The 27,714-nt window shown below is 40.8% G+C and overlaps 1 protein-coding gene and 1 long non-coding RNA gene across 3 annotated transcripts in view; one reads left to right on the top strand and one right to left on the bottom strand.

The window, feature by feature from the left end:
- PTPRQ (protein tyrosine phosphatase receptor type Q) overlaps positions 1-27,714 on the bottom strand; it is a 103,041-nt gene that overhangs the window by 63,436 nt on the left and 11,891 nt on the right. For both annotated transcript variants that reach the window (XM_083573278.1, XM_083573279.1), the window contains exons 13-30: positions 27,180-27,309; positions 26,292-26,442; positions 26,099-26,205; positions 24,126-24,223; positions 21,556-21,721; positions 19,884-20,144; positions 18,791-18,951; positions 17,788-17,899; positions 16,929-17,155; positions 12,896-12,965; positions 12,175-12,374; positions 10,477-10,711; positions 6,063-6,191; positions 5,276-5,422; positions 3,870-4,042; positions 2,170-2,380; positions 901-1,026; positions 627-806 (exon numbers count right to left, since the gene is read on the bottom strand). In XM_083573278.1, the coding sequence (XP_083429404.1) occupies positions 627-806; positions 901-1,026; positions 2,170-2,380; positions 3,870-4,042; positions 5,276-5,422; positions 6,063-6,191; positions 10,477-10,711; positions 12,175-12,374; positions 12,896-12,965; positions 16,929-17,155; positions 17,788-17,899; positions 18,791-18,951; positions 19,884-20,144; positions 21,556-21,721; positions 24,126-24,223; positions 26,099-26,205; positions 26,292-26,442; positions 27,180-27,309 (2,884 nt within the window). The remainder of the gene's footprint in view (positions 1-626; positions 807-900; positions 1,027-2,169; positions 2,381-3,869; positions 4,043-5,275; positions 5,423-6,062; positions 6,192-10,476; positions 10,712-12,174; positions 12,375-12,895; positions 12,966-16,928; positions 17,156-17,787; positions 17,900-18,790; positions 18,952-19,883; positions 20,145-21,555; positions 21,722-24,125; positions 24,224-26,098; positions 26,206-26,291; positions 26,443-27,179; positions 27,310-27,714) is intronic.
- On the top strand, positions 10,515-27,677 carry LOC310743260. Its single transcript, XR_014538911.1, has 5 exons — positions 10,515-10,549; positions 22,102-22,224; positions 26,328-26,384; positions 27,234-27,326; positions 27,471-27,677. It is a non-coding gene; the product is annotated as an uncharacterized lncRNA (long non-coding RNA).

Below are 27,714 nucleotides of genomic sequence, written 5' to 3'. Positions count from 1 at the left end.
GGATGGGGACCTGGCATTGGATTCTGCCACATTATCCTTATGATTTTATTTTTCTAAATTCTGTTTTCCACTAGTTGTTGATAATATTGTGTGAGAGAGGGGGGGGAATGAGGGAACCACTAGAATGAAAATAAAATCTAAGACCATTTGTATTACTAAATACCACAAACGTAGAAGAATCTAAAGCTAGATTAAAGTATCCTTTATTCAGCATTCCTCCAAGGCGAAGATGTGCAAAGCAGTACCTGTAAGTATTGTCAGTTCTTTAAAAGTATTTTGGTTCATTAAAGCCTGTTGAATATAAGTAGAGATGCAGAAATACAGTGGTACCTCTGGTTACGTACTTAATTCGTTGCGGAGGTCCATTCTTAACCTGAAACTGTTCTTAACCTGAAGCACCACTTTAGCTAATGGGGCCTCCCGCTGCCACTGCGCCGCCACTGCACAACTTCTGTTCTCATCCTGAAGCAAAGTTCTTAACCCGAGGTACTATTTCTGGGTTAGCGGAGTCTGTAACCTGAAGCATATGTAACCCGAGGTACCACTGTATAGAAAAGTTAAATCTATATTCTATTCCAACATAGCTTTGATAGCTACTACAGCAATTATTTAAAAGCTACTCTTACCTGTAATCAAGATGCTGTTATTTGACGTAGTCATGTGAAAAGCTCTATGTGTATCCAGCTCCATTGCATAAACTGTGTAATGTGTGATCTTTCCATTGGGGTTTATTGGTATATCCCAATAAAGCAAAACTGAGGACGAACTAATATTTTTATAATTGATATTTTCGACTGAGCTTGGAACTGCAGAACAAAAACAATCCATTTAGTATGAGTTAGAAGTGTGGAGAAAATTAAGTACTGCCAGCATGAAATTACGTCAGCAATAAAATTTTACCTTGTTCACTTGTCCTAGCAATGAGAAGAGCTGGTGGTCCTTCTCCAATAATGGTAAAAGCAGACACCTCAATTGCATATTTAGTGAAAGGCTGGAGTCCATTTACAAGATAGGACAGCTGCTCAGCTGAAAGGTTGATGGTATCAGAAAATGTTTTCAATGCATTTTGTATATACATAAAGGAAAAGAAAACTATTGTTACCATTATATTAAATCCTGAACACCAACACAAATTAAGTAAATTTACCCCATTAAGCAAAAACCAATATTGGAATAGAGATGGAATAGAGGACAGTCATAGACAGAGGTTAGAAATTAATCCTGAATTGAACTAGACTGAAAAATGGGAGTCACATAGGACAATGCTATGTATATTTACTCTGAAGTAAGTCTTACTGAAGTCGATGAGATTTACTTCCAGTTAAATATGTATAGGATTGTGGCCTTGGAATGTCTCCATTCTTGAAGTATACACATTGATTAAAAAAAGGAGAGAGTTAGTTATTCCTATTACTGTATAATGAAAATGGAAAGTGTATTTTTGAACAGTGAAAATCAGTAATGATAATATAAAGACTGAATGACTATTTCTAAAAATGAACTTTCCAGCCCCAGCTTCATTCACACTTTACTTTCAAAGGGATGTAAAGAAAATCAGAATGCGGCCTTCTGCCTTATTGAATGCCTTCACTTGAAAAATTCAGAGAGGTATTTTAAGCCTGTATCCGCCAGCCAACCCTTGTTAAATGGGTCATAAATATCCATACTTAGTCAAGAAAAATACCCCCATTGATAATGCTGTGCAAGAGAGTGTGCTAATGACACCATTGTGTCACAGGGTCATCTCCACCTGTTTGTTGCTCCCATGTAGCCGAGTTGTAACTTTTTGACCTATTTACCCTCAGTGGCATTTGAAAACCTATCAGTCAAAAGCTCCTGGAAAAATTAACGTCCACATGGGACATGGAGATATGTTAATCTCCTCCAATCACACCTGCCTTGGCAACTGAAATAACTGATTGTCTATGCAGCTTCTTCAACGGCTCTGGCATCTTCTTTCTCTCGGTGGAAGGTCAACTGGGTGACAAGATGCTAGTACTCTCTGCTTGTGTGGCATTCTGCATTTGCTCCAGGAGGGGGCTGGAATTTGACTTCAGTAAATGACCCATTAATAATTTGGTTGGTCTCTGTGCTAAGGATCATATATGTGACAGCAGCCTTTTGAACAATGAGGGAGGTAAGTGGGGGGAGAGGGACTTAGAAACTTACCAGAATCTGGATGTAGTTCTGCAGCTCTATTCAAAATAGGCAAATTATCCTCAGACATGCTCGTAAATATTACTGGAGAAAAGTTGTGCACTGTTGGAAACATCTCAGCTGAACCTTCATATGAACCAGTGACTGTTTCCACTTCACTCCACGTGAAAGATGGTGCTGTGTTCTCATTTAAAACGTCTGGATCCAAAGCTTCAATAAAATCCTAAAAAATGAAAAACAAGGAAGTTTGAAAAATAGCGGCTCACTGCACCACCATTTGCAGGACCAGGCGTTGGGCTCCCCATATAAATAAGAGACCAACAAGACTGGTTGGGGGCTAAAACAGGCCACAACTTTATTGAATACAGATGAAAGAGGTTTGGCTTGGGCATGGGGCAATCTAAATACTTCTGGCCCGCCGGCAGGAAGTGCCGTGTGGTCAATCCAAGCAGAGGTTCCTAAGACTTACATCAAATAAGGTGCCCCCCCACAGAGATTGCCATCTGGGGGAGTGCCTTTGGCCCTGGCCCCACTTGGGCACACAGAAATGGCCACTCCCCCCAGATCCATTTAACAGGATACCCCAGCGTTTGGAGGGGGAAGCAGGGAATACAACAGTGAGGGAACGAACAGGTAGTGCCCCAGGTGTGGGATGCTTAAATGTGCCCCCTGGCACAGCCCACATCCCCATTTGCCAAAACAAGAGGCAGGCTAGAATCTGGTTCCTGATAGGCGGTGGGGGCTTCTGCCAGGAAGGGCATGGCAGTTCCAGTTCCCACGTTGGGGCCCCAGTAAAGCCTCTGCCATCCCGCAATGCCGCCACACCAAGAAGGGTGAGTGGACTTGATGCCCAGGCGAGCTAGAAGTATGGGGACAGAGGGAGGCATCCCGCACAGCTGGAGAAGGGCATGAGACCTCCTCTTCCAGCCAATCGGGTGAACGCCAGGGGGGCAGGTGGAGGTGGAAGCTTGGTGGCAGCTGGGATCACCTTCCCCCGTTGAAAAGGTGCAGTGGCTGGTGCCCAGCCTTTTGCCCACGTGGAGCCGATCACCACTGAATCACCCACTGTTGCGCGTTCTTCATTTTGCATGTGTGTGGTTCAAACCAAAGGTGAGAGGACGGGTCAGATTTAAACATTGCTATGGAATGCCAGTAGCTGTATTTGGGGCCAGTGTGAGGAATTTTTTTCCTGAAGACTAATTGGCTTGTCTGTAGGTTTTCGCCTGCCTCATAGTCACAACTTTGGCGGGTAAGGCATTGGGTGGTATCTTTTAACATCAGGGTACCTCGTTAAAAGGGTCCTGGAAGGGATATAGCTGAATGGGATCCCACACAGAAGCCGATGGGCCATAGCACCCCTTTTGAGAGGTGGCACTGGCAGGAATGTCACTCTAGAACCATGTCAAGGGGCCAACCCATCCCAGGTTCAACCAGCAGGCAAGCTGGTTGAGGACGAAGACTTACCCAGTGCCTTTGCCAAACCATTTTACATCTGTAATCAATAAAGTTGTGGCCTGATTTATCCCATCCTGTGTCTTATTTATCACTGGCAATCCTCACCGCTATGCAGTGTGCCTTATGCACCCGGGACAAGTGCTTGTTTCTGGCTAAAACTCTAATTTCCAAGTCGTACATAAGAATTGGGAATAATTATACATAATAAAGTGAATGCACAGAAAATCAGTAAGTAGCAAATCAGTAAGTTAAAGCACCTGGATTTTTTCTGTTAGAATTGTATCTTCAAGAGTTTCCCCTGTGTCCTCAAGTGAAACTTTTACTCTGTACTGAGTGATGATTCCATTTGGTTGCTGTGGTTTCTTCCAACCAATTCGAACAAAGGTTGCAGATACCTCTGCCATATGCAAATCAAATACAGGTCCTGGAACTGGAAAATAAAGAATATAATGAAAATGAAACACTTCAATTATTCTATTTGTATCAAATCATTAATTGGTTATGTCAGATAAACTTTTAAGTATCATAAAATATCATTTGTGCAAGGATTTAGAGTCTAATATTAAAATCTAATGTATGACTATTAAAATATGAACTCTGCCTAATAATATTGTCAGAGTTTAAATCTGGACCATGGCACCCTGAATGTGTGTGCCTGCAATGGTACACAGAGTTGTGTAGCCGATAGATACAGATACACAAGTACCCTGCAACTTACCTAGAGTGCACTGAGATATGGTGCATATTAGTGATATTTGAGTCTGGTCAGTAATTTCCTAAAACTTCTGGATCCATGAAGGACCTCTTCAAGAGGGGCAACATCACTGCTTCTTTCAAGGCAATGGGCATAACACCCTGCTGAACTGAGATAAGTGCACCACTGTCTAAGAACTGGATACCAAATATTTGGTTTGGACCCTCCAGTCAACAGGAATCAACAGAGCACCTTGTTGGCTTCATTGCCACTGCCACAAGTATTCTGTCCACATCCTCGGCTGCAACAATTGAAACTGATCCCACAAGGAGCTTCAGGGACCTCTAACAGACCTATCGGAAATGATGCCTATGAAAGTAGAGCTTGATAAATGTTGTATAAAATGATGCTACCTTAAATAAGCTGTAGAAGTAAAGCCGGTCTCTTCACTGAGCAAAACTATGAAATTCCAATTTACTATTTACTGTAACCACTTACTGCCATCTAATGGTCAAACAGATGCTGTGAATTAAAGATGCTTTTCATTCATAAGATGTAAACACAGGTGCCTACAAGGGATAATACAAAATTACTCTGGGCATATGTGTGGTGGATCCCTCTTTTATCCTACTTGTTGGGAGTATGGGGGAGATGGGTGTTTATTCCTTTAACAGCTGCATGAAAGGCAAAAATGCAGCCAGTACCTTTCCTCCTTCTCTCCCCATAGAGGAAAAGGCAGAGTTTCTGCCAGTCATGAAGTGACTCGAACCCTCTCAGAAAATATTGTGGTAGCCATACTTATTTATACTAAACTATTGTAGAAAGTATGTAACAGTTACTGGGGCACTTGTAAACATTTCATACATGTTTTTCACAGACCACATTTAAAAACACTGGCTTTCCAAAGAACGAGACAAAATAGAATATATCAATAATATGATGTAGTTTGTTATCAAGCATATAACTTACCTCCTGCGGGAGTGAAAACAGTTAGGTTTGACTTTGGCCCCACCCCGGCACTTGTCTCAGCAGCGACAAAAGCATCATAGGTTGTGAATGGTATTAGATTAGTAAAAGTAAACTTGAGGTCTTTTGTACTATTATCCAAAATATGCCCTGAAATGAAGAAGTAAGTTTAAAATAAATAAAGGTAAAAGAACCGACCTTCAGTGTGGACGGATATTAAATTGGCACAATACTCAGTGCAGTTCAATTTTTTAAAAAAAAAATTATTGTAGTCCTTCAAAAAGACTTAGCAAAAACTTAAAATCAAAATCAAATAAAAGGCAGTTTTGCATAAATTCAAATTTCTTTTTTGAAAGATAGACCAATTAATCCATGCTTGCAGTAATGCAACCGTAAGCCTTACATCCGACAACAATGGAAAATCACGAAGATATTGAGACATATCTTCGATTTTATTAGTCAGGTAGGGATTTGAAGAAAGGAAGAAAGGTACACTATGCAAAAGTTCCGGGAAGCAGGTCCACACATATTTTCAGAGACAAAGGAAACACTTCTTTTTATTTCAATATTATCACTCAATCCACTGTTCCAGGAAGAGGGGAGGGGAGAGAGGACCTAAACGAGGACATTAAAGTTTTTACCAACAGACCTTGGAAATGGTAAACAGTCATATTTCCAATCAAAAATTTAATTAAGCATTATTATAGCCATAATTTCTGTTTGTTTTGTTTTCAGAACTTTCAAAATAAAGCATGAAAGACAAACAAAATTACATTTCATGCAAACTTACCCAGTGGTCCATATAATTCAACTCTGTAGCTAAATTTTCCAGTAACAATGGTTGGTGGCTCCCAAGAAACTGAAAAAGACTTTCCTGTAATGTTGACTTTAACAAAGTTTTGAGGTGGATCTTCTGGAACTGAAATGAAAAGAAAAGGTGTATAAATCCCTTCTCTTGTGGCTGAACTAAAAGGATGCTGGCTCAGCTACAAGATATTCAAGAAGGAGTCTGGAAGGGCAAAAATTAACACCCCCCTGCCCTTAAGGGGAGTCCATATGTACATGTTAAACAGTTTAATAAATTGTTTTGTGCACACCATAAAAATCCATCCAGACAGAAACTTTAATTCTGAAAAAGAGAATGTGTCTGGGGGGAAAAGGACATATGGCAACCCTACACATGAGTAGCCTGTGACGGCTAATGGAGGCAGGGGCACTCTCCCAGTGGTGACAGTGATTCACTCCTTGGGCAGGGATGGTGCAGGGCAAGGCTGTGAGGTCTGGTAGCAGCAGACTTGCAATTATACATCTGCCACTGCTCCAAAGTTCCCCCAAGCTCACCACCACTCCCCACCCATCCCTACAAGTGCACTCTTGTGCAAATTAATTGAACCAAGGCATGTTTTCTATCTTACTTGTAATCCTATACTCAAAACAAACATGACAAGTCAGTTGATCTTTATGAGGTCGGAAGCCTGCAGCCAATAGAAGGTTCTATGAAAGAGAGTTATTCCAGAGCTGGAAAAGAGGTATCCTGACAGTACTGGGATATTGCAGCAGGACCTAGCCCCCTGTCACACATTGAAAGTGGTGAATAAACTCATGACAGAGCAGCAAAAACAGGTACTTGATTGGCCAGGGAATTCCCCAGACGTAAATCCCACTGAGAATTTGTGGGCTATATGCAAAAGAAGCCTCTGTGCTGTAGACTGAACAACTATGGAGAAGCTCATTCAGGCACTGATTCAAGTGTGGTACAGGGATCCGAAAATCAACAGTGACTGTTCAAAACTAGTAGACTCCATGCCAAACCATGTTCAAATGCTGCTTAAAGATAGTGGAGGTCATATCTGTTACTAATGTACGTATATGTGAATTTTGTACATGTATATGTGAGTTTTGTACAATAAACTACTAAATTCATTGTTTGTTTCAATTAATTTGCACAAGGGTGTACAGTTCCCTCACCAGGAAGGCATCACCACCTCTGCCCTCCCCCACAAGCCACCACTGATCACAGAGTTACCGTATTTTTCGCCCTATAAGGCGCACTGGCCCACAGGATGCACCTCGTTTGGGGGGGGGGAAATGAATAAAAAAAAATTATTTCCCCCCCCCCAGCCACGGGGCTGGGGAAGCCTGAGCTTCCCCTGACCCCAGCCCACAGAACAGGCTGCTGCCCACAAGCCTTGCGAGCCCGCGGGAACTCCCTCCGGGCGCGCAAGGCTTGCGGACACCGAAGCACGGGGCGTCCTCCGGAGGGCGCCCCGTGCTTCGTGCTGCAGGCTGCCGCCCCAAGCCTTGCGCACCCGGCGGGACCTCCTGCCGGGCTCGCAAGGCTTGCGGACAGCTTCCTGAAGCGTGGAGAACGAGAGGGGTCGGTGCGCACCGACGCCTCTCGCTCTCCAGGCTTCAGCGAAAGCCTGCATTTGCCCCATAGGACGCATACACATTTCCCCCTCATTTTTGGAGAGGAAAAAGTGCGTCCTATAGGGCAAAAAATACGGTAATCAAAGAGACTTTTTTCAAAGAAAACGGCATTTCCCCCCCACCTCCTAGAAAAAGGTCACTGCATAATATCCTCCAAATTTCTCCACCATTTCCCATGTGCCTGCTAGAACATGATGCTTGCTCCAGAACAAAATGGAGTTTGCAAAAGGGTGGCCAGACTGCAAACATTATTGCAGTTGCTGTCACTTGCAGAGGCAACAAACAACAACAACTAAGCAATAAAAAAGAGATGGTCATTGTGCTACTGCCATGGCTGATGGTGAGCTCTGCTCCTGAGAAATTCCTGAAGGATTTTGGTGAAATTGTTTACTGTGCCCTGTGCCCCCACATTGCGAATTCAGCCCTTCCTGAAGGATAATTATTAATTATTGGATAATTATCAGCCAGTCTCTGATATCCCACTTATGGACAAGATACTGGAGTGTGTGGTGGCATCTCAGCTGCTGCAGCTAGGGGGAAAGGTTGGTAGAAGAATTATTATTATTATTATTATTATTATTATTATTATTATTATTTCTCTACCCACAAACATTGGGGAAAATTTCAAGAGGCTATTTGTGTACAGTTCAGGTGGTACACTATTTCAGGTGGTACACTAAGAATACACTATTTCTGGAGTGTGGCAGTTGGCATATTTTAGACTAGGGGTGGGGAACCTCATGCTCAAGGGTTGAACACAGCCCTCTATCCAGCTCTCTCAAGATTTTTCCAGGCCACCCACTTTGCTGGTCCTGCTCTGCATCTTCCTTGAGTGCTTTTGTTTGGCTGGAATGTGTCCTTGAACTGTGACAGTGAAGAGATTTGGCAATGGAGAGTGTGTGTATTTAGAAACCTTTGACTTCTGTACACTTGGAATGCAGCCTCCTGCACAAAGGTAAAAGTCACACACCTGTTGCTCTGCCCACTTTTGACCTCTCACCCCACTCACCACTGCTATGCACCCTCTGGAAGTTTGCCCATAGCATGTAGCCCTTGGGTTCAAAAAATCTAGGCATTCAGGCACATAAGATTAATTAAAACATATATGTATTTGTAGAAAAGCAAGAGAGATATACTAAGATATATTGTTAGAGGCCTTAAAAAAAAGTTGAAAGCCAAAAAACGTTGCAGACCATTTGCTAAAAATAATCTTGGGAATGAATTCAAACTGTCTCAAATATTCACTTGAACACTTTGTTAGTGATATCCCTGACATATTGCTATTTCTGCACAGCTGACAAAATGTTTCAGCTGCTTGAAGTGTGACAACGATTAGGTCAAACACGACATTATTCAAAGGCACTGCTGGACATGAAAAAAGGACAAATATTTTATATTACACTCGCTGTCAAAATGAGAACAGCTGCTAATGAAAGGAAATAAATCTCTCATCAATTCAAAGGATTTTTAGGTGCTTATTGAAGATGACGCCATCCTGATGCCAACTGTAAGGGCTTTCCCCACAATTAATGCATTATCCTAAAATGTTAATCTTGAAGTTGGTTAAGCAGGACTGCAGTTCTAGTTGGGAGACATGTCTTACTCAGGGAACCATTTCAGGGTTTAATCATTTCTCATCCTCGTTTATTCATAGGAACTCACTGCATTCTAAGGTGTTAGTATGCTGTGCCACTAAAACATGAAAATATTTGTAGTGCAGAAAAGTAGAAATAGTACCCATATGCTATCCCTAAGAAAGCAAATAGCAGCCGAGGGGTGGAAGTTCAGAAAAAAATAACACTGGGTGAAAGCGTTAAACCCACTCCTAGTACAAAGGCTGCTTTTCAGAAGCATTAAAAGTATTACAGATCTCCAGCATCTTATCTACTTTGACTGTTAAATTGACCCCATTGTGGGTTGTTTATTGCCATGTTTGTTGTGCCTGCAGAAATTAAACCTTTTCTATTTCTTTATAGGAAATGGCAGGCTTTCCACAGGCAGATGGGCCTCTGCTCTGATTCATCAGGCTCTTCTTATTTCTTAATTCATACATGTTCTCTTAAGAATTCTGAAATGAAGACGTTTTTCGTGGAATTCTTATGGATGGAGTGGAGTGTTGTTGTTGGTTTTTTGTCCCTTCCTGTAAAGGGAATTGGGGTTGCTCGTGCGTAAGGGGGCTGCTGCTCTAGGCAACGTTGTCTGGCTAAACCTTTCCCTGGCTGGACAGCCCTTTCTCCGTGGGTGTGTCAGTCACTGGCAGAATCCATCAGTGGGTGTTTCCTGAACTTCTTCCAACATAAAAGCTGCTTGACGCCAAGTCTCCGCCTAGCCTCCCTGCGTGGAATTTTTCTGCGCAGAGTGGGCGTGGCCAGCAGAGGTCCTGGGCTCTCCCCGCTGCCCTCTGTGGAAGAGTCTTGGAGCCATGTCTCCGAAGTCCTTCCCTGCTCCCCTTTCTTCCTGGTGTCACGCCGATTTCCTTCCCCAAAGGAAGTGTTCTCTCTCTCCCTGCTGGTCCCTTCTCCTGCATCGTTGGGGAGCCTTACCTCCACTCTTGGCTCCGATGGCAGTTCCCTGACACTTCCTAACTTTACAGTGTTGTTGTTTTTTTCATTCTAGAAATTCTCTCTCCCGTGGTCTGCATTCTGCAGCCTTCCCAGGTACCCACACTTCCTGAGAACCCCAAAACACTCTCAAGTTGGGCTTTTGTGTAAGCATGTGAAGCCAGGAAGACTGCCTACCCTATAGCTGACATCTCCCCCCTAAAAAATACATACCTGATTCTGGTGTCCTGACAATTGCACTGTCAATATAACCTGCTTCGGTGGTAACTGCAGAAACTTCAAAAAGGTAAGTCGTGTATGGCCTGAGATTAGTCACAACAAAACTGATAGGTTCATTCCAGACAGAGATCATTTTGCTGGGAGCAACTGTACTTGGTGTCAACATAGTAGTTTTACTAGGAGTAGTTGAGGGAGTCGTAGTGCTCCACAAAAACGATTCACTGTTATCCTGTAAAGACAAAATAACTTAAGAACAATTAGCTTCATGCTACCTACAACATGATACAGAGTCAACAGGAATGTTAATTAAGCGTCCAAAAGAAGAATATAACAAAAAATTTCCTTAAGAACTCTCTAGGCAGCACTATAAATAAGGGAAAAGAATAAAAACCTTAGCTGCATATTGCCATTTTTTGGTGTAATTTCCATTTATTCTTTTGCCAACTCCAATGCAGGCTATTTCCTAGGCAAGTGCAAAATGATGCAGCTCACATTACTGAGTTCTGCATCAACACTTGCAATTTACTATTAATGGACCTGCATACACCTCTGGTTTCCGTCACAGTGTTCTGTTGCACCAGAAGTGGTTTAGTCCTGCTGGCCACATGACCTGGAAAGCTGTCTGTGGACAAACGCCGGCTCCCTTGGCCTGAAAACAAGATGAGCACTGCAACCTCATAGTCACCTTTGACTGGATGTAACCGTTCAGGGGCCCTTTACTTTTTTTACCTTTACACCTGAGAGAACCAAACTTCAATTTCTAATGAAGCATTTCCAAATTATATTTCTAGCACTCTCCATCTCTGTTATAAAAAAATTTAAATTAGGTTGCACACTGATAAATGTTGTTGATCTATGTGGCCTGCAACTGCACAACAGTATGTAACACAACTGGTGCAACGTTACCAATTGAATAAACAGCACTCTTGATTTAGAACCTATTTGTCATGAAGTTTGGAAACTCTGTGTTGCCGCAAATCTATTTGCTTGAATGAAATGTAAACCCAAGGTCTTAACCTGCTGGAGCCATTAATGTTATATATTTTACAAGAGTAGGATTCTACCTTTTAATTAGCTTAAGTAATCTTACCATGTTGATTAATGTAACTGGGGCTATAGTTATGAAAAGTCAGGCATATAGATGTCTGATTCTTGCTACTACAGACTTTAACTTTCCTTTTAAATGGTTCTCATGCTAGCAGCACAATCCTATACATGTTTCCTCATTGAACCCAATGGGTTTATTTCCCAGTAAGTAGATAAATGATTGCAGCACAATCCCATGTATGTTTACTCAGAAGTAATTGCCATAAAGTGCAATGGTGGTTATATCTATGTAAACCTATTTAGCCTTAATCTCCAAATTCTGTTATAAACTTGGGACAGTTTAAGCAGCAGCTTGGGGATACTGTGAGGGTAGCTGCTAAATTGAATTTTTGAGGTGGAACATGCATAGATGGTCCACATGCTTTCAATCGCAATCTGCAGCATTCTTTAACTCTGAGGGGGGACATCCTTGTTATCCTAGATATTAATACAAATCAAGCTGCAAACGATAGCACTGTATAAACTTCTGAATGAGTAAAGACCTTTGGATATATATTTTTTTGCATGAAATACATCTTTCTAAATAAAAATGCAGATAGATCAAATTCTTGTCGACCCATAACCAAAACATTTTACATTACTTACACTGCATTCTGGTAGCCTTCCAGACAGAAGATCCTCTACTTTAACAGAGACATCTTTCACAACTATCCCACTTCTTGCATGCTTTACGCTAATTTTGAAACTGGTTATTTTTCCATTTGGCTGCCGAGGTAGAAACCAAATCAGGTTTACAGCAGAATAGTTGAAAGCCTCAACTGTGAGATTCACCACTTTACCTGGAGCTTTAAAAACAATGTAACATTAAACAGATTTAAGAACTAAAACATTTAATTATCATTTTTAGCTTGGTGAGAGTCAAATTTTAATACATGAGTATTCTAGCCAGACAGACTATACTTGCCGGATGAAATAGCTCATTATAGTGCCCAAACCTAATTTCTCTGTTCCAGTTTGATCCAGAGACTGACTCATCAATGTATTTCTAAGCAGTTCGCTGATGCACAGCTGCAATCTCTCTCAAGCCCTCACCTTCTCACTCGCAGAACAATCCACCCACCCACATGCACAAAAATGCCAAAAAAGTCCTCTTGCTTAATTATGCTAGTAGCCTAGTAAAAATATCCAGATTTTTCAGCTGCATAAGGGCAATATTCTTGGTAAATTGCAAAACAGTAACAGGAGAAGCATCCCAAATTTTCTCCCAACTTTCACCTACTCATCTGCACTTACAGGGCCTGAAGTTCTCCACAGTGACATAATAAGCTAATAAGCGAGATAAAAATCATAACATAAATCAAGTTACCACTTTCTGCAGTTTGAAAGAGAAATGGGTCACTAAATACTCCAATGCCAGCACTGTTTTCAGCAGCAACCTGCAATAAACCCAAATTAGCCCCGTTAGGATAATTATTTTAAAGCAAGAAATAACAATATTGATAATAAATTATATGTTTATTATAATAATAAATTGCAAGACAGCATACATTCCCGTAAGCTAAAAACATATCATTAAAATGGGAAGTTCACCTGCACAAGCATCTTTGAAATGAGAAAGAGCTGTGTAAGAGCAGGTGAAGGATGCTACATAGCTCCTATTTATTTCAGTGGAGATGTGGATGACGACTGTATGTTTTAAAATTTCACTGTCAACAGCTTAATCCTGATTGACCAGGCAGGCACATTATGTGACCCAGGAGAGCAGCAAATAACCTGTCTGCAAAGCAAACAAGGTCTCACTGGGTGACCAGGGTACAGATTCCAACCAGGCAGATACCCCAACCTGAGCTTGGAAGTGCCATAGTCAATCTTCCCCTTAGGCCCTTATGGGGACCTCCTATACTATGTTGGTCCTGCCCAATGCTATTTCCAGCATCATTCGAACAACACTCTTCCACTTAACAAAGGAAGACCATAATTTCACTGAAGGAGAGGCGGAGAAAACTCCAGCCAGGTGCAAATCAGGTTGAGAGAGAAAAAATCTATCTGGCCCTGTCAATGAGCGACCCAAAAATGTTCAGCGAAAACTCAAACATGAGGGTGTGTGAGCAGGAAGCTCTCAAGGCGAAATGGCTCTGAGCTCCAGAGGAAGAAGCCTTATATAGGCTTCACCTCCCCCTTGAAAGGGCTCATGGGACAACTTTTTCCCATGAACACATTGCACAGACAAGATACTGGGCAAAACCTTGCCCAGTATTTTGCTGCAATCTATGGGTCCCAGTGTCACCGGGCAAAGATGTCCCATGCTTATTGGCACAGAATGAGGCTCATCAAAATCCAGTTCAAACAAAATATTCCAACATTTACTGCCAATTCACAGTAACAAATTGTATGAAGAATAGAGTAATGCCTGGTAAATTAACACAGAGTGGGAGCAAATGCAAGCCCCAATCACTCACAATGTCAATTCCATAGAGACATAGACATATAAACATAAGGAGAGTCCGCTGGATTAGGCCAGTGGCCCTTCTAGTCTGACATCCTGCCCTGAAGCCTGATTGGTCTTCTCCTGCAACTCAATCAGTTGTTGCATTCTAGGATCCTACTTGCCTATTGTTCTAGGATCCAAGCTTAGTACATAACAAGAACACTATCCTCTCCTGTGGTTTCCAGCATCTGGTATTCAGAAGCATTGCTTCCAACACTAGCATAACTATCATGGCTAGTTGATAGCTAGCATCTGTATCTGCCTCTCCTCTCTGAATTTCTCTGATCCTCTTTTAAAGCCATCTAAGCTGGTGGCCATCACTGCCTCCTGTGGGAATGAGATCCATTGTTTAACTACATGCTTCATGAAGAAGAACTCTCTTTTATCTCTCCTGAATTTTCCAACATTCAGCTTCATTGAATATCCACGAGTTCTAGTGCTAAGGAATTTCTCCATGCCATGCGTAATTTTATAAACTGCCATAATTTAAGAAACAAAACAAAAAAACAATGCTATGCACCAACCTTGGACTGGCATTGGTTTTCAGTTTGGGCCACCTCATCTCAAAAAGTGAATAGCAGAGACAGAAAATATCCAAAAGCAACAAGACAAAGATCAGAGGCAGAACAGGCTTCCATACAAACAGACAACAGAAATCAGGACCGGTTAAGACGCAAAATGACATAAATTTGGGTGGGGTGGGGAGAGAAGGGCAAATTTCTGTTCGCATCCTCAAAGCAACATAATAAAATTAGAACATATACAGAAAGAGACCAAAGACGCTTTAATCCAATATATAGTTCTATGTGATGGCCAATGGTGCATCACATAAGCTTTGCAAACACATCCATGTTCAAAGGCAGATGTTTGAAGTGACCATCCAAGCTCTCATTTCTACACCACTGCGAAGTCCACATTTCTGTGCAATTACAGGACTGCAGTAGAGCCACAGATAACTGGTTCACTATGTGGAAATGAACTCAAAGTGGCTCTGTGTCATCTGAATCTACCCAAAGTCTAAACATACATGTGGAAACTCATATTAACTAATTCTTAGGTGCATTGTTGGAGTTATGGCCTATCTTAAGAACCTGACTGGGCATTGGGAGTGGGTCACGAGTATGGCATGATTAAACATCAGTCTTGGCCTTTGAAAAACCTCAGCTGTAACTGCAGCCTCTGCAAACACAGTTTCAGTGGTACAAGTGTCTCTGACCCCTTGAGCCAAGCCACGCTCAACAGGCCAGCTCCAGCTCCATAGTCACATGAATTTCCTAGACTTAAAAACACACAAAAAAATCTCTTCCAGGGTATAAATGAGAGCTGCCACAGAACAGAATGGAGAAATCCAAGTGCAGTTGTGATGAACCCGAGCTTTCATAGCACCAACACCCTGAAATAATGAAAGAATAAATTCAGCAATGTGCGCTGAAATGATGGGTACTAGGAGACTTATTTTTCATGGAATAAGAGATTTACTTTAAAGAAGAGAGACAGCAAATGCTCCCAGCTGAGCGATAAAAGGAAATGGGCTTAACCTTTGATCTTTACAGTGCCTATATTATAGCCATATTTGCATTTTGCAAGGAGAATGGTTAATGGTACAATTTAAGGCTCTTCAGAGGAAGGAAATTTCATTTGCCCTATTCATAAAGTGTGAAATATTGTTATAGGATGCTGATTGTTAGATCACAACAGGAGATGTGATCACGTGGGGTGGGATCCATGAATGGAAACAGTGCAAGGATTCTGTTGGCTACAACAAATACATTAACCAACACTAAAAAGTTAAATCTGTTGTCAAAATCCAGTTGGAATAAAATTGATAAGAGAGAGGAAGGAAGGAAGGAAGGAAGGAAGGAAGGAAGGAAGGAAGGAAGGAAGGAAGGATATAGCATTTGGTTTGTTAAAACATAAATAATATCATTCTGTTTAAAAAGCAAAAGTATTCACTAATTTCCACTATGGCTTAGACACAAACCTCATGAAAGAAGAGAAGACTGTTCTGCTCAAGCAGGGGACTCTCATTTTTTCTACCAATTCCCACCTCCCAGTGCTCTCTCCCAAAGCGGTCTACAGAATGTTTAGGGAAGCTTTTAATATTTGATGAATTATTATATTTTAATATTTTGCTTGAAGCCACCCAGAGTGGCTGGGGAAACCCAGCTGGATTATTACTTATTATTATTATTATTATTAATTGCTTGGCTTTTGGTGGGTTGCAAGGGGTGGCAATGAGGAAGATGAGTGCATTTCTTTGGATTCAAACCTGTATATGCTATGTTGTTGTTTTTTATCAATGTACAATTTAAAGAGCTACCATTCAATAATTGACATAATTATTTTTTCCCCAAACCTCTTGAAATTGAAAGTGATTGTTTTAAAGCAATCTCTGGCTTGCAGTAGTTCAAGTTAACTAGGCTTTTTAATCATAAAATGTTAATAATAAGCTATCTGTTTTTTAAGTCATAAAATATTTTGGATCTTTTTTTTAAACAAAATCCTCTGAACAAAATGAATTAACCACTGTGGCATAACACGAACTAAAAAGGAATTGCAAAATAGTAAATTGCTTCCATTTTCTTAAGATTAAACCCCCTGTAACCTGATTTTCATTAATGTTGCAATGATCATGTGCTGTGTATATAATAGGCTTTGTATTTTGAAGTAAAGAACTTCATATCTATCAATTAATTGGCCATGAATAATGAATGAACAGAGATGAAGCAACGAGAAGGCAAAATGCAACAGTCATGTTTTCCTTTGTGCATATCAGGTGTGCAATGAGAAGGTAAAACAGTGGATTAATAGGACATCTTTTTTATCCTACTGTTACACGCAATAAAAACTATACTTTAATTTACACTTTGCAAGTAACAAGCAAGCAGGCAGAAAACAACCAAACACGTACCTGAATCTCATAAGTTGTTCCAGGGTTAAGATTGGTGAGAAGAACTTCCAAACTGTCTGGCTTTGTTGTAACCTGAGTATAAGTATTTTGAATCCAAGGACAGACCTCCTTATATTTAACAATGTAGGATATAATCCTCCCATTTGGATGTGGTGGTGTGTTCCAAGAGAGAAGAATTCCTGCAGACCCAACTCTTTCCCCCGCAAGGAAAACAGGAGGTCCTGGATCTGTATGAAGGACAGGCTTTTAATTAAGTTGTGCATGTATACCTCTGCTGCTAGTGCATAATAACGAAAGAATTTGCCAGCAAAGATGTCTTGGAGTTCTTAAAGTGCAGATAGTATGAAGTTGGCTTTCTTTAGAACTATTATGAAAGATGATAAAATGCCTTTTGGAACACCAAGTGCATTCTTTCCATAAGAATTCAAAAAATGGAATGCTGCAATAGTCATAGACAAAATAGAACTTGATGCCAGTTTAGTTTTTCGCACACATTATTAAAGCTTCCTTAGCACCAGGCTTCTGCACTTTAAACACTACAGATTTTTTGGAAGTGGAATTCCCCAAGAAATCATACGAAAGGAAGCTGCTTATCTGATCCAGGAGTACTTGTATTTTGGCAACTCTGTTCTAAATAATGCCAAATTACTATTGATTTTTCAGACATGCATCTCTTTCCAACACATGAACCATTTGCTTAAGAAACGGTATCTTTCTCAAACAATTTAACACAGAAATGAACAGACACTAATTGAAAGAATGTACTGTAATCTTCAAAATAGCACGTTATATATATTTTAAAAGGTAAGTGAGACCTTTAAAGGAAATAGTCACGCGCAATATATGACAATAAACTCACTAGTTACATTAGTTGTCACTGTTTTGCTGACAGGTGAGCTGTACACCGAAGAGGTAACTGAAGAAACAGTCACATTGTACACTGTTCCAGGAGTAGTGCTAGAAATATCAGCCTAAAATAATAAATTAACCCAGTTAGAACTACAGCTTACAATTTAAACAAAAACAAACATTAAATAAGCGGCATTCCTATTACAAAGATTCACAACACACATCATATTTAAACACTTTTCTTTAAATAGACTTTTCACATTATTGCAATATGAAAGTTGCCTATTAAAAGGGGTGAAAAGGTAACACTCAAAGAGCACAAGAGTCTTCTGCCAAAGAACAACTCATCGCAGAGGCTCTGTTTACTGCATTCTAGGATTCTGCAGAATTCTCAGGTTAGTATCTTGCAGCTAAAAACACTAGAATATTCTGTTCATCTTTGCTGAGGCATCCTAGGAAAAAAAACTTGTTGAGCTGTCAGTTTAAAACATAACCCACCAAAACCATTAGTTAGCATTCTTATGAAGTACCTGTGCCTTTGAAGCTCCAATAAAAAACAGAAGCAAAATAACATGAAAAACCATGGTAATGACATATATATTTTTCAAATACAGGAATCAAACAATGCTCCTATAACTTTGTGATAGCTTAAGAGGGAAATGTTGCCTGGCATTAATGATTTAAGTCTAGATCTTCCTGGCAAGTACACAATTAATGAGCCTGTATTACTCAATAGCTCTGCCCTGCCTTTGTTAAACTATTCATGAACCCTTAAATGACTGGCTGGATGTCTGCGGCGGACTTCGTAAAAGTATTATAACTGTTGTTAAGGCAACAAACCATAGATGTTGAAATTTGCTCTCACAAATTTGGCATGTGTACTTTTGAATTCTCATCTAAGGTTTAAAAGCTTAAACAGAGAGAACGTCATGCTTGGCCAATTTTTCCTATCAGCAGAGCATATGAACAATTGCTGACTATCCAAGCACTACAAAACAAAAGCCCCCACATACCTGATACTCCCCACCTCCCACATCTCGGATAGAAACAAAGCCATGAGGAGGTGTGAGAACCACATGAAACCTTTCCACATATCCATGCGGCAGCCTCCAATGTAGAGAAAAGGAATGTGCCGACACGTTGAAGACTCTTAGTTTCTGTGGCTTTTCCGGCTCTTGAAGAAAATTCATTATTATTTTCCATTGAAATGTATGTATTATGTACACACACACACACAAAAGCAACCCTTAAGTAGACCACAGCCCCGGTTATTCACACGTCACCTGTCTTTGTGTGGTGAACAAATGAGCAAAATCTGGAAATTTGCAAATCTCAAAATTCCCCATAATCTGTTCACAAACTGAACAAATACGCTATATGTAGAAAACAAACAATTATTATATTATTACTAAACACAAATACCTGTGATCCTTTACTTTCTTTCTTAAACCGAATAAAACAAAGGAAAAAGTTACTGTTATTTTTTCATTTGAGCATGAAAACAGCAGGTACTGCAGAAGGCGTTTATAGCACTCGTACTTAAATCAAGCGTGAAACCTGACCAGTGGAAAACAAATCAGGTATGGGCTTGAACTGGAGTTTCTCTTCTAAAATACTCTGCCTGGATTACAGCTACAAAGAAAGCACTTATGATCTGAACCTTAAAAAGTATTCAACTTCAGGCTGTGTAAAAATTCAGAGGTCTATTCCTAGCCTGAGTTCACATAGACTCAAATGCACAGATATCTTTTGCCACTGAAATCAATGGGTCAGTCCAGTTTTATATGTGCTGCTGAGTTCCTAAGCTCTTTAACAAATTCCATCTTTTTTCCATCCTACAGCAGGGATATTTTTGCAGGGCCATCTCACTCTGCATGTGCAACATTTTCTGATATAATTAAATGCCCAATTTCAGCAATCTCACATGTCTACACAGTTCACTGGGACTTATTCCCAGGTAAGTGTGTGATTGCAGCTTTAAAAAGTGAAGCAGCCCATGTTTTCACAAAGCCATAGAGAGTTAAAACCTTAAAAATGGGCTGCAGTGTGCGTAAATATTTATTGGACCCTTAATAAATAAATATAGCAGCAGAGAAAACTACAAACCTGCAGTGATTTCAGTAAAGGCAATCTTACTTTCAACACTCCCTTTTACTCTTTGCAGTGTGAAATTATAAATCCCACCAGCAGTCAGATCTGTAATGGTGTAATGTGTCCGAGTTCCTAAAATAGTATATTCCTTTGTGAATGTACTGTTTGATACAGATGCTTTATAATGGGTAAAGTTGGTCCTCTTGGGATTCCATGTTAATGTAGCAGACGAAGTATTTACCAGTGTTAAAGTTAGACCACATATCTTCATTGGTTCTGATTAAAAAGAAAGAAAATAGATTATACGTATAAGGCAAAAAAGATTAAATAAGCACATTTCACTTGACAAAAGCACTCAACACCTTTGAAGCTGGTGCTATTAAAAAATCCATTTTAAGTGACACAGGCTGGCAGCTGATGACCAGTTACATTTGATAGACACCTATTTAGTTTATCAGTCAACCGAACAACATTTTAAAACTTGTACCTAATGGAACTAAGTTCAATTCCTAAATCAGATATACATTGGCTACATTCAGCTGTGATGCCAATGGCCTAATGTGCACCAGCTTCCCCTCTCCTCCAGCTTCTTCCACCTCCCCCTTGACATGAGATGTCCCCTCCTAGTTTGAGACAAATTAGTTTCCTGGCCTGGAGTTGCAAGATTCCACAATCTGTAGTGTGAGCAGCTACTAAAGCAAACTAGGGTCTTATCATGGAACTGCCATGTGCAACAGAGGGGAGTAAGTAAAGGCAGAACTCAAAGCATAGCTCCAAACCATGGTTTGCTATTACACCTGAGCACTGTCATGGTGTGACCTTGGGTAAGTCGCTATCCTTCAGTGGTACTTATCAACCATCCGGTGGTTATCTGGTTAGCATATCTGTCAAAAAGCCATAGTTTCATAACACAACAAGTATCACAATATGAAAGGAACATTAGAAACAGAAGCACTAGTATTATAATCAGGAAAACAAACACAATATTCCAATGTATGATGGGGAAATAACCATAACCAATGAAACATAATGAAACATTGGTGGACATAATTCCATTTAACACAGTGAACACACAAGCTAATACTACCAGCAGATTTCCCTCATGTATATGGTGGTAGGTCTTGCTCAATGGCTGTAGGGTTATTTGCAACAAATTTGCTTCAGAGTTGTGGCCTACAATAAATTAATTGAATACAAAATTTGGCTAAACTACTGGAAGTTTAAAATGAAAACTGAAGCGCACAATTGGCTTTTTGTCCATTTCACACAGGGCAGAATTATAAACAAATGGCATTTGTACCCATAGAGGTGGTTAGTAGAGAATACTGAAATTATACCAGTGGTTGTCACACTGTTTTGTTTAATGATTATTTGTTTTAAACCAGGATTCCTGGTTCTTACATACAACTTAGTTGAAATTAATTGAAACCGGAAGTAATGTCAGTAGAAGTTCTCTCCTGGGCTTTGCAGGAAGAGGCGGGGAACAGGAAGCACATGACCCCAATGCTTTGTTTGGGTTTGCTGAGGTTTGCGCACCTAGTGCTAAACCATGGCATCTGAACCAGCATGACATGCTGAACCAGCCCAGTGTCTCACATCATATTCCAATATTCTCTGTACTGCTGTTCAAACATATTTACACTGTATTTGGGGAGGGGAGAATATAAATTATTTCTCAGGAAATTACTTGTAGTGACTTTTCTCTCCACAGCCACGCTAAACTCTTTTCCTTTAATGGTCTTTACTTGAAAAACGTATTCCACGCCAGGCATCAGATTTTCCACTACAGCCCTGCCAACAGGAACTGCAGTCGTATGAAGAAAACCAACGCTTGTTGCCAAACCGTGGGAAAGCTAGAGAAGAAAAGCACATGTAGAGATTATATCCCAAGTAATCTAATATAATTTAGGGAGTCAGTCATCAAGGCAGCATCAGCACCCACCAATAGTATTTAAAACACAGTGAAAGATGTACACATTCGTGCCATTGTGCTAGCGTCACGTTATAGCCATTAAGTAACATTTTAGTAATTTAGTAGCATTGTGGTAATTTTGTAAACTATCCACATTTGGCTTTTTTTAAATGGTGATGATGAATCCCTGCATTATCTGAGTCTGCATATGTGGAAAACCAGAAGAGTTCACACAATGCTCTAAAAACTATATCCTATAGCAGTTTTCTTGCCAAAGAGAGGAGAATACATTTGGATTCAGTTCCACTTTTCTTTTGACAGAAGTAATGGAGTCCCATTATGGCAATATTTGAACAACACTCCAGGCCTAAGAGAAAAGGGGAGGTGAATGATGCCTGTGGCCTGTCTCTAGGACTGCTTCTACCGCTGATGACTTTTTCTCAGGTGAGCTGATCAGGGCACTTGTGTATGCCCAGCCAGTGGCAGTGCAAGCCGATTAGGCACCTGGGGCAGCACACATGCCCTGCACCCAGGGGCAGGGCCAACCGCTCATGGGGGCAGGGCCAGCTGCCCGAGGGGCCTCTGAGGAGTCTGCCTGCCTCCTCCCACTCAGCCACCCTACAGCTCGGGGGGGGGGGGAGGCAGTGGAGTCCTGAGCTGTCAAAACAAAGGGGGAAGGCCGCCGGCAAAGCAGCACAGCTCCCCCCTTCCCTGGACAGCTCGGGCTAGGCAGCAGGCTTGGGAGCCAGGTGGTACGCCAAATATCACCCCCACACACACACAGGGATGACACCCAGGGCGGACCACCTCTACCGCACCCCCTTCTTCCTCCACTGTGCCCAGCCCATTCTTGCTTTGCACTGTGGCTTTCACCATTGTGCAACATGCTCTCAATAAGTCATCCTCTCTCATCTCCCTAGGTGTGCTGTGTGTTCTTAGGGAGCAGGGGGGGTTGCAACAGCCTGTATATGTGATTGCAATTCTTATGATCTTTGTGTGCATTTGTTTACTTGTGACACACTGTTGTTGCATGTGGCTGTTTGACTGGGGTGGATGTAGCTGGGGTGCACCCCCCCATGTGTTTCCATTCCTGTGCTGGTGTTTTCCCAAGGCCTTACAGTGCACACACACCCAATTAGGGGTTGACTCTCTGCGTTTTGGGTTGTTGTGTACTTAATTCCTGCTCTGCTGGTCTTGGGCCAGCACAGCAGGCATCCCCTCCCCCTAGGCTTCTGAACTGACTCAGGATCTGACATAGTTTTATACCAGTCCCTTTTGCACCTCTGTGCCAGGATCTAGTGTGCAGGATTGCCCTGCTCATCAGTCACAGGGCTGTGAAATGCCCAGGCTGACTGCTTCAGGTCAGTCAAGAAAGTGAGTAAGAAACTAAAATCACAGTTATAGAGATACAGGATTTCTGGGCAGAAGGAGGATCTGTCCCAATAGATACGTGGGCACCCAGAGTGAGGGTTCAAACTTAAAGTCAGGCAAGTACGCTTGCAAATTATAACTGAATACAAAATACTAAATGCAAAGTAATGAACTAAAAATAGGGATATAAAGGGAAACAAATGACTAAAGCTGCTTTTTTTGTATTGTTTTCATGCCATTAATTCCTAAGTGTGTAATGAAAATTGGATGAGCTGGGCTGATTAATGTTAAATGACTAGTAAAATGATCCCATTTGTGCTGGGCACTTTGCTAGGCAACCGCTCTTCCAAAGCCTCCCTTATTAATATTTCACACTTAATCTCATTTATTCAGAAGGACTGCTCTAACATGGCTGGTTGCTCTGCGGTATGTCAGACAATAATGTGATGTCATTATGATCCATATTAAATGACATTTTCTTTCCACAAGAACATCTATACAAAAGCACAAACAATCTGGAGTTTGTAATTTCCACACATGTACATATTAAAAAAACACACACATTAAAATTCATAAAATATTCTGGGATGAATAACAAAATAGATTTGTGGTTGGTATTTTTTTCCTTGCTTTGCCATGGCAAAGGAGGCATAAGGAGATATTTGTGTTTGTTTTATATAATACAGCCACTGAGGCTACAGTGGATGGTGAGAGTATGGGAAAAGAAACTACTTATCTCTTTCTCTTGGGACATTTTTTCCCCTTTATATATCATCACCTCAAGATGCCTTTTTCCATGCTGGGGAAGAATACATGGATTAGGGCAAGTACGTGTATTTTGTTTTGTGTGTGTTGCCTATGTATTTTGCTTTGTTTTCTGCACACAGGCAGAACCTCCTCTGTGACTGTCAACCTATGTGAATGGGGAGGGGAGAAAGTCAATAAAAATAATAATTACACACTATTTTTCTTACCTCAAAATGATCAAAGCTTCCGTTGGGCAATTCCCATGACAAATAAACTGTGTTCTCTTCTATTCCAAATGCCTGTAAATCTAAGGGTGGATCGGGACCTGAATCAAAAAGAGATAACATTAAATAGATAATATTAAAGAAATTATAATAGTCTCCTTTAAATTTGCAGTTCTGAACATGCAAAGAAGTAAGGACAGTTGCTAGGGAATGTGACCTCTTCTCCAATTCAGTTTTGGTATGAATCATGGCTATGCCAGAATATAAAGATGTGTTGATTTATGGTTCTGAGGGCCAAGAGGTCAATTCAATCTTTCATGGATTTTTTTTTTTTTTAACTTTCCTGGGTTCCTCTCTCACGGTCTTTAGAGAGTACAGCCGGATTATCTGTTCTCAGATCTTGGATAAGAATTATGAGGTGCATGCCTCTCTGTAACTCAGGCAAGCGGAGAGTTGCCCTCTAGATGCTGCCGGACTGCAAATCCCATCAGCCCCTGCCAAGTGCGGTCAATGGTCAGGGATGATGGGAGCTGGAGCTGAGTAATCCTTGGGAGTGTCAAAGGATCCTTACCTCTGTTTTAGCTAGCTTATCCTTGGGATTCAAGGCATGATCCCAGTCTACTGCTGGTGAAGAACCTGCACATGGAGAACCCCTGTATGTTAATTGAGTGCATTCTACTCTTTCCTCCTACTGTAAATAGCAGGCACAAAGTTGGGGCTGGTTTGAATTAGGACCATGGCAGGAGCAAATAAACAGCTACACAAGAGTGAGCTCTGTGACACACCTGTACACACAGGCAGTGCGAATAATTATCAAGGCGAATGGGAGATCTGTCAGAACATGCCTGGGGGGCACATGCAGCGCCCGGAATGAGACAGACCTCTCTGGGCGTCTTCCTGATGAAGAGCAGCCCGGGACGTTCGCACATCAGTCCCAGTGCGCACCACCGACACATATCAAAAGACATGTGCACGATCTATCAGCAGAGTATAGCAGAAACGATTGTGGAATGTGAGTGTGTGCATTCTAAGTATTTATTAAGCAATATACACAGGACAAAGCAATCATGGTGTCCTTTCACTTCTTCTCCAAGACAGAAAGAAAAGTACAAAAGTACAGTACAGCGGAGGAGAGATAAGACTGACTTCCATTCTCACACTTCCCAAGCCTAGAAAGTAAACACTGACATGTGATGTAACAATCACACATCCAGCAACGGAGGAGTGAAATGCTAACAAGATCTGCATGGATCTCTAGCTAGGCCTCCCCTTTCACTTAATACTCATTCTCTGGAGAACAGCTAACTTACATTGAGACTGGATGGGGATATGAACCTCCCACTCAACCCATTGAGTCTCCACCCACAGCATTCAGCCCAGACACTGAGATCCAGCTCTGAGGGTGGTTCCCTCATTGAGAGAAACGAGGTTACATGAAACTAGGAAGAGGGCCTTTTTGGTAGTAGTGCTTGGAGTGTGGAACGCCCTCCCAACTTTCTGACTTTTAGAAGACACCTGAGGGCAGCCCTGTACAGGGAGGTTTTGAATGTTTGAGGTTTTTTGTCTTTCAATACTTTGTTGGAAGCTGCCCAGAGTGTCTGGGATAATCCACACAGATGGGTGGCACATTATTATTATTGTTGTTGTTGTTGTTGTTGTTGTTGTTGTTATTATTAGTCTATTGTGCTGCCTGCGTATGTGCAGATTAGGAGGGAGAGAAAGCAGGGCTGTCTTGAGTCCTTGGTGCTTTATTTATTTACTAAGGGATTTTAATGCCACCATTAATTAATCATTTAATCACCATTTTGCGGGATAGCTTTGCATCATGTATCAAAAACGGCAAACAATTAGATACATCCCTCACATGTAGATACTGCATCTGTAGTGAAGTGCCCTCAATTTTATGCTCTTAAATTACAAATGATTGCATGGACATAGTTTGAAAATCCAGAATACAAAGCATAAAATAAACTTACAAGTGCTGATTTTTAAAGTGGTGGGGAAGCTTCTCTTTAATCTGTTCTTAGTAACTATTTTAATAAAGTAGTCAGTGCCTGAGGAAAGGCCATCAAATTTGTACTTCCTGCATAATTAAGAAAAACATAATTAAGAAAAACATTGTCTAATCATACTGTAGCTAGAAAGTAATGTGTTATCTTTATACAATACCTTATATCTGAAGAAAGCTTTTCTTCTTTGCTGTAGTTTTTGCAAGCCAATGTAATGATGTATCCATCAAATATACCCAGTGCTGGTGGCCAGGTAAGAGTTATTGACTCAGAGTCTTTACTGAAATTCATATACTTAACTGAGCTTGGCACTATCAACAAAGATTATTATGTTGAAAATTAACAATTCAAGCATATATTGGTAAGCCAACAACTATTATCTCCATCCATGGAGGTTCTTAAGAGGAAGTAAATACGAAATTATTAACAATGCTTAATGGATAGGATTTTGTGTCTGGAAGCCTGAAGTTGGAATAGATGGCCAAGTCCAATTTTCCATAAATAACTCCTTACATAAAATAATAGGATTTGATTCTCCACCTTCTGAGAACAGATAAGGTACATCAAAGGTAGGAAACAATAACAGTCTTGATGTTTCTGCAAGAGGTTACCACTTTTTTACAGTTGTACAAAAGGCAGAAATAAACAATTAACTTTTCCCTTCTCTAATAATTACTGTATACATGTTCTTGTAATTTTGTATATGCACTTCAGCAAATTTCCTACTTTGCTATTGCATGGACATAATATTTTACCCAGAAACTGCCTATGCACAATTGAATGTTTGGAGTCTTGACCCTCACTTCATCTTAAGACTCTTATACAAGGTGCAAACAGAGACGGCTTCACCGCTATATTTACGGTATATCCACACATCCCAGTATGCCCTGTTAAAAATATATAAACGAGAAAGCATTTATCCTTTTCAATTTACCCATTACACAGAAATCTTCTTTTTTTAAAGGATTAGCCCTTTAGTGTATCAGGATAACAAAAGTGATGTTTGCAGCGGCGGTATATTTTACAAGCAGAATTTTGTCATTCTTACCTGTCTCTATTTGTATGCTCACAGGAAGGCTGTCTTTATATCCTTCTTTTTCAGTTTTAACTGTGAAGTTATATAGTGAGCCAGGGATCAGACTGGAAAATTCTGCCAATTCTTTTGTGACTTTTTGGACCTACAGATCAAACAGAGGTAGTGTCTTCTTTGCAGTTTTGAAGGTGTGTGAGTGTGTGTGTGTGTGTGTCAGCACATTCAATGCACATGTAATTCTTGCAATCAACATGTGCTGTGACCTCATCTTGCACATATTAATCACTGCCCCTATTCACACTGCAGGACTTGTGCAAGCTGAATGGCAGGGACTGGAGACTACAAAGTAGGAGTTCTTTTTCTTTCGTCTTTCCCTGTGGACTTCTGGCTTTGCAAGCACACAAGTGCCAAGGGTTTGAGAACCTAGGCACATACATAGTATCAGCTGGAAAAAATGCATTCAAAACAGCAAATGCAATAGTAAAATGTCTGTGTAAGTTCATCCCTTTTTAAAATGACTATAATTTACTTGACAGCAGTGATTTCATTG

The sequence above is a fragment of the Podarcis filfolensis genome, assembly GCF_964270895.1.
Source record: "Podarcis filfolensis genome assembly, chromosome: 10".
Classification (NCBI taxonomy): Eukaryota; Metazoa; Chordata; class Lepidosauria; order Squamata; family Lacertidae; genus Podarcis; species Podarcis filfolensis.
This window is presented reverse-complemented; position numbering and strand designations above follow the sequence as displayed.